This window comes from Globicephala melas, chromosome 10 (assembly GCF_963455315.2).
Source record: "Globicephala melas chromosome 10, mGloMel1.2, whole genome shotgun sequence".
Classification (NCBI taxonomy): domain Eukaryota; kingdom Metazoa; phylum Chordata; class Mammalia; order Artiodactyla; family Delphinidae; genus Globicephala; species Globicephala melas.
Genome location: NC_083323.1, coordinates 95,260,037 through 95,278,151, shown reverse-complemented (window position 1 = coordinate 95,278,151; position 18,115 = coordinate 95,260,037). Strand labels below are relative to the sequence as shown.

Genomic DNA, 18,115 nt, shown 5'->3' with positions numbered 1-18,115 from the left:
TTATTGCCAGCCATGGCAGAAAGACGCCCCCTGTAAGTGGCTGGTGTCAGCGTTGATTTAGGGCAGGCGGCTTCTTTGTCTATCCTTCTCAAATATAACTATGGGGAACAGGAGATAACCTCTGGTTTATTTTAATTTCCTTCTCATCTTTTCCTTTCTTTGGTTTCACTTTTCCTTTACCCAGAGAGAAAAGGTAAGATGACAGGAAGAAACTTAAAAAAAAAATGATATTAAAATATAGTAGCCTCCTAGTACCCTGTTCTCTGTAAGAGAACTAATTTCCTCCGTGGTACCCTAGGTCCAGGTTCTCAATGATGGTCTACTGGTGGGAGGTTTAAGGCTGTAAACTGAGTTATTTGTTACTTTTCTGCTTCTCCCTTATAGAAAATAAGGCTCATAAAGACAGGGGCTTGGTCTGTTTAATTCATTGCTATATGCTGAGTGCTCAGGAGAGGGATTAATTTTATATTAAATAGATATATCATTACTGCCCTGAAATCCTTTTGCTTCTTCAACAGAAACTACCTGGTGACATTACCAGCTCTTCTTAAGTTCCCTTCTACTCAGAAGGTTTGTTTGGATCTGAGCCCTGGGTACGATGATGTAAAATTTACTATCAGTCTGGAGACCAAGGGCAAGACCCACACATTGCTAACACATTCTGGATCGGAGACGAAGCTCTTGCATTGCAAGTCCTTTTCAGTAAGTACAGGCTTAGCCCAACTGTAGTCCTCAACTTTCCTATTCTCCTTCCTGGGTATTCACTATAATTTCTCTTTAAGTATGTTTTCTGTAATTTTACTCTTGCCATGGGCTTTAAACCTATCTCTCCTAAACTTCAATTCCTGGACATAACTTCTGATATTATCCTCTGGCAACTTTTTAATGGCTCTACCCTTGCTACCCCTATCTAACTCATTTCTTTCCTTTGATTCTCCCTCTTGGGTTGAGACGGGTTGATTCTGTTCCCCCAGTCTCCTACTCCTTCCCAGAGCTCCCTTGTCTTGGCCAGGTACCACTTCCTTCTGGTGGCACAGAAGAAGTAGCCACGGTCCGGGTGAGAGGAACTGGAAATAAAATCAACTTTGAGGAGAAGAAAAGGGTTCTAATTCAGAGGCAGCAGAATGGCATCTTTATACAAACGGACAAACCTGTCTATAACCCAGGGCAGCAAGGTAAGAGGCACACAGATGGGATGAGACAAAAGCCTGGGAACAGCTGCACCCATCGGTAGAGGGGCTTTGTGGGTTGGTGGCAGGCCGGTGGACCAAGGAAGGGAGGGGGGTCTGGAGGGATGAAGGGTTATGGGTGTTGAATACATGCAGTACTACAAACGCAAAAGACTAGTTGGTGGAGTTGCTACTGTGTGTGTGTATCTAAAACAAAATACAGGGAAGTCCCCCGGTGGTCCAGTGATTAGGACCCGGTGCTTTCACTGCTGTGGGCCTGGGTTTGATCTCTGGTCGGGGGACTAAGATTCCACAAGCCGAGTGGTGCAGCCAAAACCACAAATAAGTCAATAAATAAAATAAAACAAAATACACATTTCTCTTGGAATGGAATTTGGCAGGTGTAACTGGATCCTTGGTTCTCACAGCAAGCTGCTTGTGTACAAATCAGAGAGCATCATCAAGGGCATTTGGCCGGAGCCCTGTGATTCGTATTTGTTCCTTCTGCCTTAGAAGGGGATTCCATTCTGAGGTTTCACAGTCAGGAGCCAGGAAGAAAAACCGTTTGGGGTGTGAGCTCTCTGTCAGACTAGGTTTTATTACAAAAGTAAAACCTGATGGGATTTTGCTGACTAAGAAGTATGTGTGAGGAAGCAGAAAGGGTAGAAGAAAGAAAGATTCTGAGAGGGGAAAAAAATCTCCTTTGCTAATGATGCCTGTTTCCTTCTAGTGCATTTTCGCATCGTCACCCTCACCAGCAACTTTGTTCCAGTGAATGACCGGGTGAGAAATTAGTTGGGAAGAGGGACAGGGAAAGGGAAAGGGGTAGGGCTGACTGAGAGAGAAGAGAGAAGAGAAGAGATTCTTTCCGGGGTGGGGAGGCCCTCTAGGTGCAGAATGCTTGTGGGAACTGGAGTTCTAGACTCTGGGCACACATCCAAATCGTCCCCGCCCTTGTCTGCCTGAAAACATGCAGAGGCATCTAGCTGACATGTTTGATAGCTGAGAACATCAATTAGGTTAACATTCCTGAGAGATGGTTCCATTTGCTGCTGTTTTTAAAAGAGTTTCTTGCAAACTTCAAGACTTTCCTTCCAGGAGTGACACCTAGTGGCTTTGCAGTTCAAATACTAAGAAATAATTCAGGAGTGTATTTAACAGAAGGAAGAAATAAGAATATCCACCCCCACCATCTTTTTTTTTTTTTTTTTTTTTTTTTTTGCTATGAGGCAAGGTAATTTATAGAGCAGACAATTCTTTTAAGGTAAAGTTCTGTTGCCAAAGGTAAAAATGTGGTAACATTTGGTGAATACTTAAATTTTCCTTGAACTACCTGATCGCTAGAATCATTAGCCTTATGATAGGTTTGCTCTCAATTTTTTTTTTCTTGTGTCATTTCTAAGTGCTTTTGAAAGACCTCTCAGACACTCCTGGCTGTCTTCTTTTTCCTTCAGTTACAGCCCATGTATTCAAATGAAAATTTAAAAGATAATTTTGGAGAAAGCATTACTTATATTTCCATCTCCATGTTTTCAGAACTGCTGTTTCCTTTCCCAGTGCACAGGGAAGCTATAAGCTTATTATTAATTGGTAGCCTCCTCCAACCACTACTTTCTTTCCCGATTTAGAATTCTTTTCAGTTTCTTCTTCGTATCAGCTGTATTCTTTATCAGTTGGGTGTAATATTAAGTACTTACGTCTTAAACAGAGTGTTGATTCCAGAGCTGAAAAGAGGGTATGCAAGGGTTAAAGTGTAGCCACAGCCAGTTATTTTAGACTCTACTGCCCCCTGGAGGTTGATCTCATTAGCTACCCCTCTTACATTATCTTTCCTATGCTCAAATTGAGCCGAATTGCTGAGGGGTGCTCTGATTTCCATAGCTATGCTCTATTTCTGTTGTCAAATTACTCCTTCCTCCTCACACCATTTCTTTAGTCAGCCCCTGCTCCAAGTTCCAACTTGAAATACTGAAAATTTGAAACACTGAATTTGAAACTCCAAATGAAACACTGAAATTAACTAAACATTTTTTTACTCGGTAACAGAGTGACAAAAATTGTGAGTTTACAAAGTTCAGGATTTTATCCTCAAGCAACTGAAGCATACATGATACTAACTGATTCTATCTAACTTGGTTGCTACACCCATTAATTCAGAAACCTCAGGCAGCTTCCAGTGCAAATGCTATCTTCCTAGTTGAACACTTGTTTCCTTCCAGAGACTGCTTCTGCCTGACTGGTGTCCAAATCTGCTTCTTGACTCCCTGTGTGAGAAAAGTACTTTGCTATCTGAGGAACTGGTTTCTTTTGTTTGTTGTGTTTTTTTGTAGAATTTATAGCAGTCCACAGTAATCTCAGTGATACTTGCCTCCTTATTGTATAAAGAGCCCGGTTTGTACATGTCCTATTCTTCCCTTAAGGAAGGAGGGCAGAATATTCTCCCCACCCCTTAACTGCCACCCTAAATGTGCCACTTTGGCATGTGGATTATTTTGAGCTGAAGGCAATCAAGGTCCCAGAGAGTCAGGAGAAACTTTTACTTCTTTCTTAAATGCCTAAAAGAATGTAAATGGGGGTGGGGGGGGTGTGTATGTGTGGGATTGGGCCAGAAAGAGAGCTATTACCTGAGATAACTGTTTTTTACTTTCCAGTTTTATTGAGATATAATTGGCATACAGTACTGTATGATACAGTACTGTATCACAATAAGGTTAGTGAACATCTATCATCTCATATAGATACAAAATTAAGGAAGTAGAAAAAAATTTTCCTTGTGATGAGAACTCTTAGGATTTAATCTCTTAGCAACTTCTATATATAACATGCAGCAGTGTGAATTATATTTATCAGGTTATATATTATACCCCTAGTACTTATGTCTCCTGTAACTGGAAGTTTGTACCTTTTTTTTTTTTTGTGGTACGCGGGCCTCTCACTGTTGTGGCCTCTCCCGTTGCGGGGCACAGGCTCCAGACGTGCAGGCTCAGCGGCCATGGCTCACAGGCCCAGCCGCTCCGCGGCATGTGGGATAGTCCTGGACCGGGACACGAACCCGTGTCCCCTGCATCGGCAGGCGGACTCTCAACCACTGCGCCACCAGGGAAGCCCGGGAGTTTGTACCTTTTGACCGTCTTCATCCAATTCCCCATCCCCCCATCCCCTGACTTGGTAGCAAAAAATCTGATCTTTTTCTTTGCCAGGCCGCATGGCTTGCAGGATCTTAGTTCCCTGACCAAGGATTGAACCTGGGCCTTCGGCAGTGAAAGCGCCAAGTCCTAATCATGTACCGCAGGGAATTCCCAAATCTGATCTTTTTCTATGAGTTTGTTTGTTTTTTAAGTATAATTGACCTACAACACTATGTTAGTACCTGTTACATCACATAATGATTTGATATTGCTAAACATTTCAAACTGATCTCCATAAGTCCAGTTGTCATCTGTCACCCTACAAAAATATTACATAGATTTGGACTATACTCCCCACACTGTGCATTTCATACCCATGACTCATTTATTTTGCAGCTGGAAATTTGCACCTCTTAATCACCTTCAACTATTTCTTTCCTTTCTGCACCCCACACCCCTCTGACAACCACCAGTTTGTTCTCTGTATCTATGACTCTGTTTCTGTTTTGTTATGCTTGTTCATTTGTTTTGTTTTTTAGATTTCACATATATGTGAAATCATACAGTATTTGTCTTTCTCTGTCTGGCTTATTTCACTTAGTATAATGCCCTCTAGGTCCATCCATGTTGTTGCAAATGGCAAGATTTCATTTTTTTTATGGCTGAGTAATATTCCATTATATATATATATATATATATAACATCTTCTTTTTAAAATTTTTTGGTTGCATTGGGTCTTCATTGCTGCGTGGGCTTTCTCTAGTTGTGGCGAACGGGCTACTCTTTGTTGCACTGCATGGGCTTCTCATTGCGGTGGCTTCTCTTGTTGTGGAGCACGGGCTCTAGGCATGCAGGCTTCAGTAGTTGCAGTGCGTGGACTCAGTAGTTGTGGCTCGCGGGCTCTAGGGCACAGGTTCAGTAGTTGTGGCACATGGGCTTAGTTGATCTGTGGCATGTTGGATCTTCCCAGACCAGGGCTTGAATCCGTGTCCCCTGCATTGGCAGGTGGATTCTTAACCACTGCGCCACCAGGGAAGTCCTGCCCTTTTTTTTTTTTTATTAGGTTGCTTTTTTTGATGTTGAGTTGTATGAAATCTTTGTATATTTTGGATATTATCCCTTTATCAGATATATCATTTGTAAATATCTTCTCCCATTCAGTAGGCAGCCTTTTCATTTTGTTGATAGTTTCCTTCACTGTGAAAAAGCTTTTTAGTTTGATGTAGTGCCATTAAACATTTTTTGCTTTTTCTTCCCCTACCTGAGGAGACATATCCAAAAAATAATTACTAAGACCAATGTCAAAGAGTTTACTGCCTATGTTTTCTTCTAAAATTTTTATGGTTTCAGGTTTAACATTTAAGTCTTTAATCCATTTTGAATTTATTTTTGTGTATGGTGTGAGAGAGTAGACCACTTTGATTCTTTTGCATGTAGCTGTCCAGCTTTCCCAGCGCCATTTCTTGAAGAGGATGTCTTTTCCCCATTATATATTCTTACCTCCTTTGTTGTAGATTAATTGCCCATATATGTGTGGGCTCATTTCTGGGCTCTCTATTCTATTCCATTGATCTATGTATCTGGTTTTGTGCCAGTACCATACCATTTTGATTACTATAGGTTTGTAGTATAGTTTGAAATCAGGGAGCATGATGACTGCAGCTTTGTTCTTCTTTCTCAAGATTGTTTTGGCTATTTGGCCTCTATTGTGTTTCCATACAAAGTTTAGAATTATTTATTCTAGTTCTGTGAAAAATGCCATTGGTATTTTGATAGGGATTGCATTGAGTCTGTAGATTGCCTTGGGTAGTATGGTCATTTTAACAATATTAATTCTTCCAATCCATGAACATGTTATATCTTTCCATTGTTTGTATCATCTTCAATTTCTTTCATCAGTGTCTTATAGTTTTCTGAGTACTGGTCTTTTACTTCCTCAGATTTACTCCTAGGTATTTTATTCTTTTTGATGTGATTGTAATTGGGATCATTTTCTTAATTTCTCTTTCTGATAGTGTGTAGAAATGAAACAGATTTCTGTATATTAATTTTGTATCTGTAACCTCACCAAATTTATTGGTGAGTTTTAGTTATTTTTTTGGTGGCATCTTTAGGATTTTCTATGTATAGTATCAGGCTGTCTATAAACAATGACAGTTTTACTTCTTTGGGAATCAATGTCTTGCTCCTGATCTTAGAGGAAGTGCTTTCAGCTTTTCACTGTTGAGTATGATGTTAGCTGTGGGCTCGTCATATATGGCCTTTATTATGTTGAGGTATGTTCCCTGTATACCCACTTTGTTGAGAGTTTTTTTTTTAAATTATAAATGGATGTTTAATCTTGTCAAAAGCTTTTTATGTATCTGTTGAGATGGTCACATGATTTTTATTCTTCAATTTGTTTGGTGTTTCACATTGATTGATTTGTGGGTATTGAACCACCCTTGCATCCTTAAGATAAATTCCACTTGATCATGTTGTATGATCCTTTTAATGCACTGTTGGATTTGGTTTGCTAACATTTTATTGAAGCTTTTTGCATCCATGTTCATCAGTGATATTGGCCTTTAATTTTCTTTTTTTGTGATATCTTTGTCTGGTTTTGCTATCAGGGTGATGCTGACCTCATAGAATAAGTTGTAAAGCATTCCTTCCTCTGCAATTTTTTGGAATAGTTTGAGAACTCTTCTCTAAACGTTTGATAGAAGTCATCTATGAAGCCATCTGGTCCTGAACTTCTGTGTGTTGGGAGTTTTTAAAAAATTACTGATTCAATTTTATTAATGATAATTGGTCTGTTCATATTTTCTGTTTCTTCCAGTTTAGTCTTGGGAGATTGTACATTTCTAGAAATTTGTCCATTTCTTCTAGGTTGTCCATTTTATTGATGGGTGATTATTCATGGTAATCTCTTACAAACCTTTGTATTTCTGAGGTGTTGATTGTCACTTCTCCTTTTTCATTTTTGGTTTTATTAATTTGGGCCCTCTCTTTTTTTTCTTGATGAGTCTGGCTAAAGGCTTATCAATTTGTTTATCTTTTTTGAGGAATCGGCTCTTAGTTTCATTGATCTTTTCTTTTTTTTTTGCCTCTATTTCATTTATTTCTGCTCTGATCTTTATAATTTCCTTCCACTAACTTTGGGTTCTGTTTGTTCTTCTTTTCTAGTTCCTTTAGATATAAGATTAGGTTGTGGGGGTTTTTTGAGATTTTTCTTATTTCCTGAGGTAGGCTTGTATTACTATAAACTTCCCTCTTAGAATTGCTTTTGCTGCATCCCATAGATTTTGTATCATTGTGTTTTTGTTTTTGTTGTCTCCAAGTATTTTATTTTTTGATTTTTTTCAGTGATCCATTGGTTGTCTAATAACATGTTGGTTAACCTCCAGGGGTTTATGTTTTTTGCTGTTTTTATCTTGTAGTTGATTTTTAGTCTCATAGTGTCATGGTTGAAAAAGATACTTGATATGATTTCAGTTTTCTTAAATTTATTGAGATTCTTTTTGTGGCCTGTCATGTGTCTATCATGCTATAATGTTCAATGTACACTTGAAAAGAATGTGCATTTGGCTGCTTTTGGATAGAATGTTCTATATTATATTATATATATATAAATATATCTCTCTATATGTTCATATACATATGAACATATATATGTTCATTTGGTCTAATAAGTCATTTAAAGCAACTGTTTCCCTACTGAGTTTCTTTCCGGATGACCTGTCCATTGATGTACATGGGGTGTTAAAGTCCCCTACTATTATTGTGTTACTGTCAATTCCTCCCTTTATATCTGTTAATATTTGCTTTATTTATTTAGGTGCCTGCATCTTTTAAAAGTGTATCTTAAATAATCGTCGTATTATTATAACACCTTAGAAAATTAACAATAATTATTAATATCATTTAATGTTCAGTTCTAATTTTTCCAAATAACTGAGTTTTTTTTTCCAAACTATGATCTGATCAAATTCATGCATTACATTTGATTGTTACATTTCAAAAATTTCTCTTAATCTAAACAAATCCCCCTTATTTTCTTATTAGATTGATTTTTTTTTTTTTTTTGAGAGAGAGAGGGTGAGAGAGAGATCAGGCTAGATGACTTATAGAATGTCCGCATTCTGGAATATGATATTGACTTTTGAGGAAGCCTAGTTGTCTTATGGAATATTTGATATTCTTGATTTGCCTGATTATTTCCTTACTGTGTAATATAACTTGTTCCTTTATCTTCTGGAAGTAGCTCTGAAGTCTTAATTAGGTTTAAGCTAAACTTTCGGTAAAAAATATTTGGTGAAAGAAAAATAGGTAATGCTGTGAACCTCAAATACATCTCTGGAGGCACATAATGTCAGGTTGTCCCATTATTAGTGATGGTGAGTTTGATTACTTAGTTAAGGTGATGACAGCCTAATTTCTCCAACGATAAGGTGTGTCCTTTTTTTGAAATTAGCAAGTAATTTTGGTGTGACACTTTGACAACTAGCACAATGACTCATTCTCCAATTAAACTTAGTGGTTTTAATATCCATTTGCTTGAGGAAATGGTACATGACCCTTTGATGGAGCTCTTTTAAACATTTTTTTTTTTTTTAAGAAGTTATTTTGCAATGCTTGAAAGGTTCCTGCCCACTGGCATTCAGAAAGTGGAGGAGGAGGCCAGGAGAACGTCAGCTACCAAGAAGAGGTTTAAACACGGTGGAGCCCCCAGATACTAATATTTTCTCTTAGGGCAAAGAGCTCAGTCACAGAGCACTGATGGATGCTGAGGGTCTGAAGTTCCATTTCTTCAAATTTTTTGGAGACTGGCAATCCCTTTAGGAAAGCTCTTCTCTCTCCTCCGGCAGCCAGTAAGCCTTTGCCCCACTGTTACTCTTACCAGGGCACAAAAGAGACATTTAGAAAGGAAGGAGTGGGCAACAGAGGAAGAGAGAGGCCTTCGTGAACTTTTTGCTTTCAGCAAGGCTACCCTTATTGATGGTTCTTCTTTAACCCATATTATCTGGTTTTCCTTTTCAGTACTCCATTGTGGAACTGCAAGTAAGTAGAAGTTTCTTTTTCTTTTCTGTCAGTTGTGGAGAAGGTGGTTGGTGCTAAAGCTTGAAGTCAGCAACGACTCTGGGATCTTGGCCCAGAGCCTGAGACTCTGCACCAGCACAAAGTACCTGCAATCCCGCCTAAGCTGTGCCTGTTCTCTTGCCTCTGCCCACCCTGCCCCTCTCAGTGTTAAACCTCTGTAAATAAGGACACCAACCTCTATAGTGATGAACCTTCCTACTCTGATGCCTGTACCTTCTCTGTACTGTATCAATCCAACGAGGGTTTGTTCTGTACTCTTAGTCTTTGGGTTGGCTATTATCACAGACACTCAACCATTGAACATGACAAGAATACCTGTGAGAAGTATTAAGAAGGCGAAATTCCTCACAGCTTCTCCTCCATTTTTCTGTCAAATTACCTATCATTCAGGTATCTTACAATCAGTCCCCTCAGCATTGCCCCACTTAAGGGACCAAGAATAATCACTCTTTGTAAAGGGCATCCTAAAGCCCACTTTCTGAAACATGATAACATTTTAAAGGACTCAGTCTGATTGTTTGTATCCACAAGGGCCCTTTTCTTCCTGGACACAGACCATGGGGGTCACGAGCGATGGGTGGGATTCTTTAGGTTCTTTTTGCTTCTTTACCTGCTTTCTGCAGTGCAGGGTGGGAATCAAAGAGGCAGGCACGTCATGGGATTTCTTTTTAATGGACACAGGATCCAAACGACAATAGGATTGCACAGTGGCTGAACGTGGTGCCCAGGGAAGGCATTGTAGACCTGTCCTTCCAACTGGCACCAGAGGCGACGCTGGGCACCTACAGTGTGGCTGTGGCAGAGGGCAAGACCTTTGGCACCTTCAGTGTGGAAGAATATGGTAGGTGGGAGAATTAGTAGGTCAAAGTGTTGGACATAATCTTGTGTCAAAATCAGCAAAGGTCAAGTAAAATCTATTAGGAACCAGGTCCAAGATGGTGGAAGATTTGACTTCCAGTGGACCTTGAGCCTCATTATACGCTCATTGTAACACATTAGCATAAGCTAAGTGGCACACCCACCAGAGCCATGACAGTTCCCAGGCCGACCATCAAAGATCAAAACGTGGACAGTGGCCCAATTACTGGAAATCTCTGCCCCGTCCCCAAAATAGTTGGAATAATCCTCCCACCTATTAGCCTTTGAAATTACCCAGCCCATAAAAACTAACTGCCCCATATTCTTGGGCCTCTCGCCTTCTGAAATGGCCCACACTCTATCTGTGGAGTGTGTTTCTCTCTAAATAAATCCACTTCTTATCTAAAAACAACAACAAAAAAACCCCCAGAGGGATTATTTATTCCTTTTAGTGCTAAACCGGCTGATAACTTCAGGAGCATTTTACCTTAATAATGCCCTGTTAATTTAATTAGCTACTTAATTATCACTGCTTTATACCCCTCTACTTTAAACTACCTCTTTTTGACCACTACCTGTATGGTAAAACCTTCTTCCTCTTCGTTTTCCATCTCTCTCCAGTGCTGCCTAAGTTTAAGTTGGAAGTGGTGGAACCCAAACAGTTATCAATGGTCGACGATTCTTTCTTGGTGAAAATTTGCTGTAGGTAAGAATAAAGCTCTGGATCCAGTGAGGATTAAAGCTATATTGAGAGATGTTGTGAGGGAGTGTTATGGAAAGAGGGATTGTGGAGGTAGCAGCTAAACCTTGGGATGCTTTATGTAGTCCAGAGTCAAGAGTTCTGCAAGAACACATGTTCTAATTGTGCTTCTGTCCTTACTTTCCACTGCTGTCTCAGCCAGCATTATTGATTTAGTGTCTCCTTTGTACAGAGCACAATATTGAATCCCATGGGGAAATAGGAGTAAGGAAAAAGAAAGACACTGTTGTTGTCCTTTGGATGGTATTTATTGTGAAATGGCAATACTCTAAGGCTTTGAGCAAAGCAGGGATGTGAATGAGAGCTGGAGAAGGCTAGGACTGTCAGAGTACTTCCAGAGGTGGGAATGTGAGAGAGAAGGAAAAGTGGTGTTTGGAGGAGGAGGGTTGGATCGTAAGTAGAATTGCCCAACTCTGACTCTCATGCTTTTCTGGGTTAGGTACACCTATGGAAAGCCCGTGCCTGGGATAGTGCATGTATCAGTGTGTCAAAAGGCATATATTTACTGGTCTCCAAGGTCAGAAGGGGAATTCCCGTCTGACAGATGCAAGAATATCTCTGGAAAGGTGAGTAAATGGGATGTGGAAAAGGAACCTTAGTTCCTATGTCCTAAAGAGTAAGTAAGCACCAATATAGAAAAGTGGTTAAAAACAAACAAACAAACAAAAACCCAAAGTAGAAAGCATTTCACATGGTTATTATCCCAGTTCCAAAGAACAAGGCAGTCTTTTTTATCCCCACGAAAGATAAAGCCTTTTAGAATCTGCCTTGGAATCAAGAAATTAACCTAAACCCTTGGGAGATAAAATTTTCCTGTCCTGAAGTGGGTTCTTTTCTCCTCATATCTTGGAACTTCCAAGTTGCTTTATAATTATATATGTGTGGGTATATACTTCATGTTATGGGATGGGGTTTCTATCTTAAAATTGGAGAAATGAAAGTATAGAGATGAGAACTTATTTTCTTCTACAGGACATCATGAAATGGAAGTAAAGATTAGGTTATTCATCCTCTCTCTCCCTCTCTGTCTCTCTGATTGTGTCATTAGACTGACAAAGCAGGATGCCTCTCAGCTTCTGTGGCCTTCAACTTCACTGATCATTCTTACAGATGGGACATCAGTATCGTGGCTACTATGGTGGAAGAAGGGACAGGTAAGTGAGATGCTCCTTGGTTCATTAAGAAAAGAGAAGGGAAAAGAGCTGTCCCAGAGCCAGACCTACTCAGAGGAGTCAAGACCCACCCTCATCGCTGTTTGGAAGGGACTCTGTTCCTAGTTCACAGTCAAAGGGAAATGCCAGATTCCCTCTGCCATCCACTCCCTGAAAAGTTTGAGGAGGAGGAGTTGGTTTGGATCTTTGGCCAGAAATATATTCAGCTTCCTACTTCCAGTGGCACCATCCTTTCAGGGATTTTATGTTAAACATGAAGGTGAGGATATCAGGTTTTTAGATCATCATACATCTGGTTTCCCTCTGCAGGAGTGGAGGCCAATACCACTCGGTATATCGACGTTTCTTCACGAAGGGGCTCAATGACCTTTGAAGACACCAATTATTATTATTACCCTAATTTCCCCTTCAGTGGAAAGGTATGTTAAAACTTGTCTCTGCACAGACAAAAAAATGCTTAACCATCCACTGTCACCTCCTTCCGGTACACATATGATAATAGCTAACTTAGCATTGTTCGAAGTACTTTATGTGTATTCACTTGTTTAATCTTTACAACAATCCTGAGTTAGGCACTGTTATTGGCCCCACTTTACAAATAAGGAGGCTGAGGCACAGAGAGGTTAAATGATTTTCCCAAGGTCATAAGCTCGTAAGTGTTAACTATGATCAAAGCCAGGCAGCCTGCCTCAGAGTATGTGCTTAACTCCTTGCACTGTGTGTCCTTAATCTCGTATGACACGTGCCTTGAATATTAATGTGACTTCAGTGCCCTTCCTCATGCCAGGGGTTCACATTCTCATGTTTAAATCTTTGAATTTTAGAGCTGCGAGTTATCTGGAGAGATCATCTAGTCTGAGCTTCTGCATCTAGGCAAGGTTAATATCAAGCTTCCTGTGACAGAGAGCCATTCATAGCTCCTGAAGCATTGTTTTTAGAGATTTAAAAATTGGTAGTGTTTTCTTGCTGATTCCTAGCAATCTACCCCTCTCTCCAGCTTAGCTTTCTTCACTTCCCAAACAACTGCTGAACACAAGAATGTTGTACATATTTAGATCCATTTATTCCTTAGTCATCTTTTCTCTAGACCAAGAGTAGATCCAGACTTTCTTAAAGCCTAAGGATTATACAATTTAGGAGTGGAAGGGGTCTCTCTGTAGGAAAATGAAAGCAAAAAAAATGTACAGAGGCTTGGCAGGGGTGTATGCAAAGGAAGGACCCTGACGCTTCATAACCCATGTGGCAAATCTACTTCTGCTCCCTGCCAAGCTACTTCTGTGTGTTTTTCAATTCCTCATAGATCCTACTTTCCAACCCCTACTTTCCACATTTACCTTTCTCTGGACTCTTTCCTGAAATGTATTCTTACAGTTTCAAACTTACACTAAACCTGACTCTAATGCCCTAATGACCTTCACCCCTCAGATAAGAGTTAGGGGCCATGATGACTCCCCCCTCAAGCGTCATACAGTGTTTCTGATGATTCGTGGCGAAAAAGGAACCATGAAGCAGACCCTAACGACTGACGATGAAGGTCTTGCTGCCTTCGAGCTGGACACGGCTAATTGGGACGGGAAAGGCATTTCTCTGGAGGTAAGCACTGGGAGGTCCAGCTTTCCAGGAAGGAAGGCCTCCCTGAAGGAAAACATCAAAATTTTCCTTTTCCCCCTACTACACCACCACTCACCACCCCTGGGGAATTCCATCTCCCCTATTCATCGGTCCTGCCCTTCAGCTGACAAAAAGTTTTTCTTAGATCCCATTTTTAATAACAATCAAATAAATGACCTTCAGATAAAAATTGCTATTTCTACTAATTCATTTTATAACTTAACTCCATCTCTATCTGATCCTTTATTTGAAATCAGATTAGGGAGGAAAAAGTGGTTCAGAGTCATCTTCTTCCTCCTATTCCCCTTTTCCCTCTTTCTGTTGCTCATTAAAATAACAAAGAAGAGAATTCTAGGTTTTGCATAACTTATAGGGAAGGTTACTTGTATCAGTTATCAGTTGCCACACACTACTGCTTAGCAGACAACTACAGAACTTTAGTGTACACAACAGGAAGTGTTTATTGCTCCTGTAGCTGGTTAGACAGAAGGGCAGCTCTACCGATCTTGGTGGACTTCCTTGTCTGTGGGTCAGCTGACTGTAGGCTGGCGCTCCACACGTCTCACAATCCACCGAGCTAGCCCAGGTATATTCCCATGGCAGTGAAGCGATGCAAGAGCGAAAGCAGACATGCAAGAGCAAAGCAGACGTTCAGGGGCTTTTCTAAGGCTCTACTTATCTTGCGTATGCTAACACCCATTCCCAAGAACAAGTCACATGGTAGGTCCACAGTTAGACTAAAAGGGCACACTTGGTAAAGTGGACTTCCCTGGTGGTGCAGCGGTTCAGACTCTGCGCTCCCAATGCAGGGAGCCTGGGTTCGATCCCTGGTCGTGGAACTAGATCCCACATGCATGCTTCAACTAAGAGTTCGAATGCCACAACTAAGGAGCCCGCCGGCCGCAACTAAGGAGAACGTGTGCTTCAACTAAAGGATCCGGCAAGCCACAACTAAGGAGCCTGCTTGCCCCAGCTAAGACCTGGTGCAACCAAATAAAATAAATAAAATTAAGAAAAAAAAAACTATAAAAAAGGATGTTGCTATGGGGAGGGATGAAGAATTGAAGCCTTTAATGCAATCATCCAGCTACACTACTCAAGCAAATACATATTATTTCTGCTCTGGCTAATTTATGTATTTCTGTACTCTAGGCATCATTCAATCACTCCACTTAGAAATGATTATTATCCTCTATAACTAGTTTTCTTACCTCTGAGATATATCCTTTAATTTCTTAGTCACAGTTATCTCTTCCCTGCTTCAGTCTCTGAAGGTATATCATCCACAATTTCCTGCTTCCTGACAACTATAATTCAGCCCTTATTTTACTCCCCTTTGTACCAACATGCTGCTGCATATAACCACTATTATGGACTCCTCAAATATTCTTGGTTGAACCTCTAGTGAAATACCTACATGCCATTCTTAGGCAGTACAGATTTGAGAATCATAACAAGTCCATGGGGTCAATACGGTTGGGGTACATGAATTTTAAGGCCTTTTTTTCTCTCTCTCTCTTTCTCAGGGCATGTTCGAATTGGAAGAAACGGCATATGATTCAGAAGAAATGCCTCCTTACTACCACAATGCCTACCTGGACTTGGACCCCTTCTACAGCACAACTCGCAGCTTCCTTGCCCTCCACCGGCCAAATGGCATCTTGGAATGTGGCCGGCCCCAGGAAGTGCTGGTGGAGTATTACATCGATCCAGCTGATGCAGAACCTGACCAGGAAGTCATCTTCTCCTACTATGTGAGACTGGGAAATGGGGATGGGTGAGAGTGTGTTGGGAAGGAAAGGGAATAAAGACAGTGAGCTAGACGGGGTGAACAGACAGTCTGGATAGAGATATAATGCAAGCCACGTAGATAATTTCTAAATTTTTAGAAGCCACATTAAAAAAATTAAAAGAACAGAGGAAACTAACTTTTAAAATATATTTTGTCTAACCTAGTATATCCAACATATGATCATTTCCACATGAAGTCAAAATAAAAAATTATTAATAGATATTTTACATTCTGTGTTTCAGCTGCATTGCAAATCTTTGAAACTCAAAGTATGTATTTTATACTTAAAGGAGTTTGGACTAGTTACATTTCATGGGCTCCAGTAGTCACATGTGGCCAGTGGCCACTGTGTTTATATAGGTATAAAAGATGGGGGGAAATGGGGAATAAAGAGATTTTGAACAGGAGTCCAGGGAAATTGTGTGGGGAAATAAAACTAGGAATAAATGAGACAATGTTGCTGACCAGGGCTGAAAGGGAGCCCGGTGGATGGGGTAAGAGGGAGGTTGAGGAGGGGATGGCAACTCAGAATAAATTTCATTCTGTGTTTCATTGGTCAGTATTTTTAAATAGATGACATAGGGTTAAAAATTAACATCGAGGGCTTCCCTGGTGGTGCAGTGGTTGAGAGTCCGCCTGCTGATGCAGGGAACGCGGGTTCGTGCCCCGGTCCTGGAAGATCCCACATGCCGCGGAGCGGCTGGGCCCGTGAGCCATGGCCGCTGAGCCTGCGCGTCCAGAGCCTGTGCTCCGTAACGGGAGAGGCCACAACAATGTGAGGCCCGCGTACCGCAAAAAAAAAATTAACATTGATAGCAGCTCTGCTGGGGAAATAAAGTCACAACTTGTAGACTGAAAGAAATATAAAGGCAAGCAGTTTTACTGGTCATCTTGATGATCGTGAGGAACTTAGACTCATGTGAACCTTGGGTTTGATGGTCCAGAGTCTCTTTATTCCCATATCATCTCCTTAAAGTCTCTGAGAGAATTTCTCCCCCTGAATCATTCCAGTGTCTTCATCAAGTTAAAACAATCATCCTAAATAACAGAATGAGGAGAGGTAGGTGGGAAATAATAAGGCAGAGTGGTAATACATGTACTGTCTTCGGGACAGAAGTGTGGCGAGGCCTATAGGAGAAAAGTGGAGTTGGGGCTGCTCGGTATGGAAGATAGTCTGAGAAACTGGCCAGAGAGCCCTTGACTGGAGCCCGAGATGCCTGCCTGCTTAGAAGGCGTCTCAGTGAATTCAGTTTCAAGGGAGAGTGAAGAGGAAGGGAGAGTTAAAAAGAGATTTCTCCTCCAGAGAGTCAAATGTCAGAAGGACTCAAGACAATTTCAAGGTATACTCATTTCCACTGAATTTTTTTAAAAAATTTTTTATTGATGTATAGTTGATTTACAGTGTTGTGTTAGTTTCAGGTGTACAGCAACATGATTCAGTTATTTATATATATATATATGTATATAATTTGTATATATATAAATTCTGTTTCAGATTCTTTTCCCTTATAGGTTATTACAAAATATTTATAGTTCTCAGTGCTATGCAATATGTCCTTGTTGGTTATTTATTTTATATATAGTAGTGTGTATATGTTAGTCCCAAACTCCTAATTTATCCCCAACCCCTTTACCCTCCACCGAATTTTCAATTGAGTGATAAGTTTTAAAAGGTTGTAAGAAACAGAAACAGACTCACAGACATAGAGATCAGACTTGTGGTTGCCAAGGGGAGGGGGGAGGGAGAGGGATGGACTGGGAGTTTGGGGTTGGTAGATGCAAACTATTACATTTAGAATGGATAAACAATAAGGTCCTACTGTAGAGCACAGGGAACTATGCGATGAACCATAATGGAAAAGAATATAAAAAAAGAATGTCTGTATGTGTACAACTGAGTCACTTTGCTGCACAGCAGAGATTGGCACGACATAGTAAATCCACTACACTTCAATAAAAAAAATTTGTTTTAAATAAAAGGTTGTAAGGATGGATTTTAGTAGACTTTATGTTACAAGGATTATAAAAGAATAAAGCTTAGAGATCTTCAAGAAATGGTGTCAGCTATGTATTCTCTCTGGCTCCGTGGCAGTGGTGGCCTTTGTCTCCTCCCACCCACCCCGTGGTTGTCACAGACCTCCAACTGGAGGAAGAGTCATCAGGGCTCTTGGTACCATCCAACATTTGACAAGCTGAAGTATGCTCCATGAAGTACTGACCTGGGGTCCAGAACTACGAAAGGAGCCTCTCCTTATGGAGAGATGCAGGGATTGGGCCAAGGCTAAGCTCCTCTAACTTCTGTGTTGTTGATGACTTCTTTTTCTCTTCCTTAGTTAATAGGGAAAGGGAATTTGGAGATGGAGGGGCAGAAACGCCTGAAGTCTGAGAGGAAAGGTGAGTGTTCATGCACCTCTTGGAATACTTAAACTTTAAATTTCCAAGAAATAGTTCTTATACTAGAAGCAAGAGTAAGAGCAATGAGAACAGACCATAACAGTAACCACAGAAGACCTGCACCATGAGGCCTGCAGCTGGCTCAGGAA

The 18,115-nt window shown here is 40.5% G+C and overlaps 1 protein-coding gene across 1 annotated transcript in view; it reads left to right on the top strand.

Annotated features, from left to right (window-relative positions):
* Positions 1 to 1,027: 1,027 nt before the first annotated feature.
* The window catches only part of A2ML1 (alpha-2-macroglobulin like 1), a 41,252-nt gene continuing 24,164 nt past the window's right edge, over positions 1,028 to 18,115 (top strand). Inside the window, exons 1-10 of the mRNA XM_060306279.1 lie at positions 1,028 to 1,175; positions 9,320 to 9,340; positions 10,061 to 10,220; positions 10,859 to 10,943; positions 11,437 to 11,563; positions 12,046 to 12,151; positions 12,479 to 12,588; positions 13,595 to 13,762; positions 15,307 to 15,534; positions 17,906 to 17,966. Coding sequence (XP_060162262.1) covers positions 1,125 to 1,175; positions 9,320 to 9,340; positions 10,061 to 10,220; positions 10,859 to 10,943; positions 11,437 to 11,563; positions 12,046 to 12,151; positions 12,479 to 12,588; positions 13,595 to 13,762; positions 15,307 to 15,534; positions 17,906 to 17,966 — 1,117 coding nt within the window. The 5' untranslated portion in view covers positions 1,028 to 1,124. The remainder of the gene's footprint in view (positions 1,176 to 9,319; positions 9,341 to 10,060; positions 10,221 to 10,858; positions 10,944 to 11,436; positions 11,564 to 12,045; positions 12,152 to 12,478; positions 12,589 to 13,594; positions 13,763 to 15,306; positions 15,535 to 17,905; positions 17,967 to 18,115) is intronic.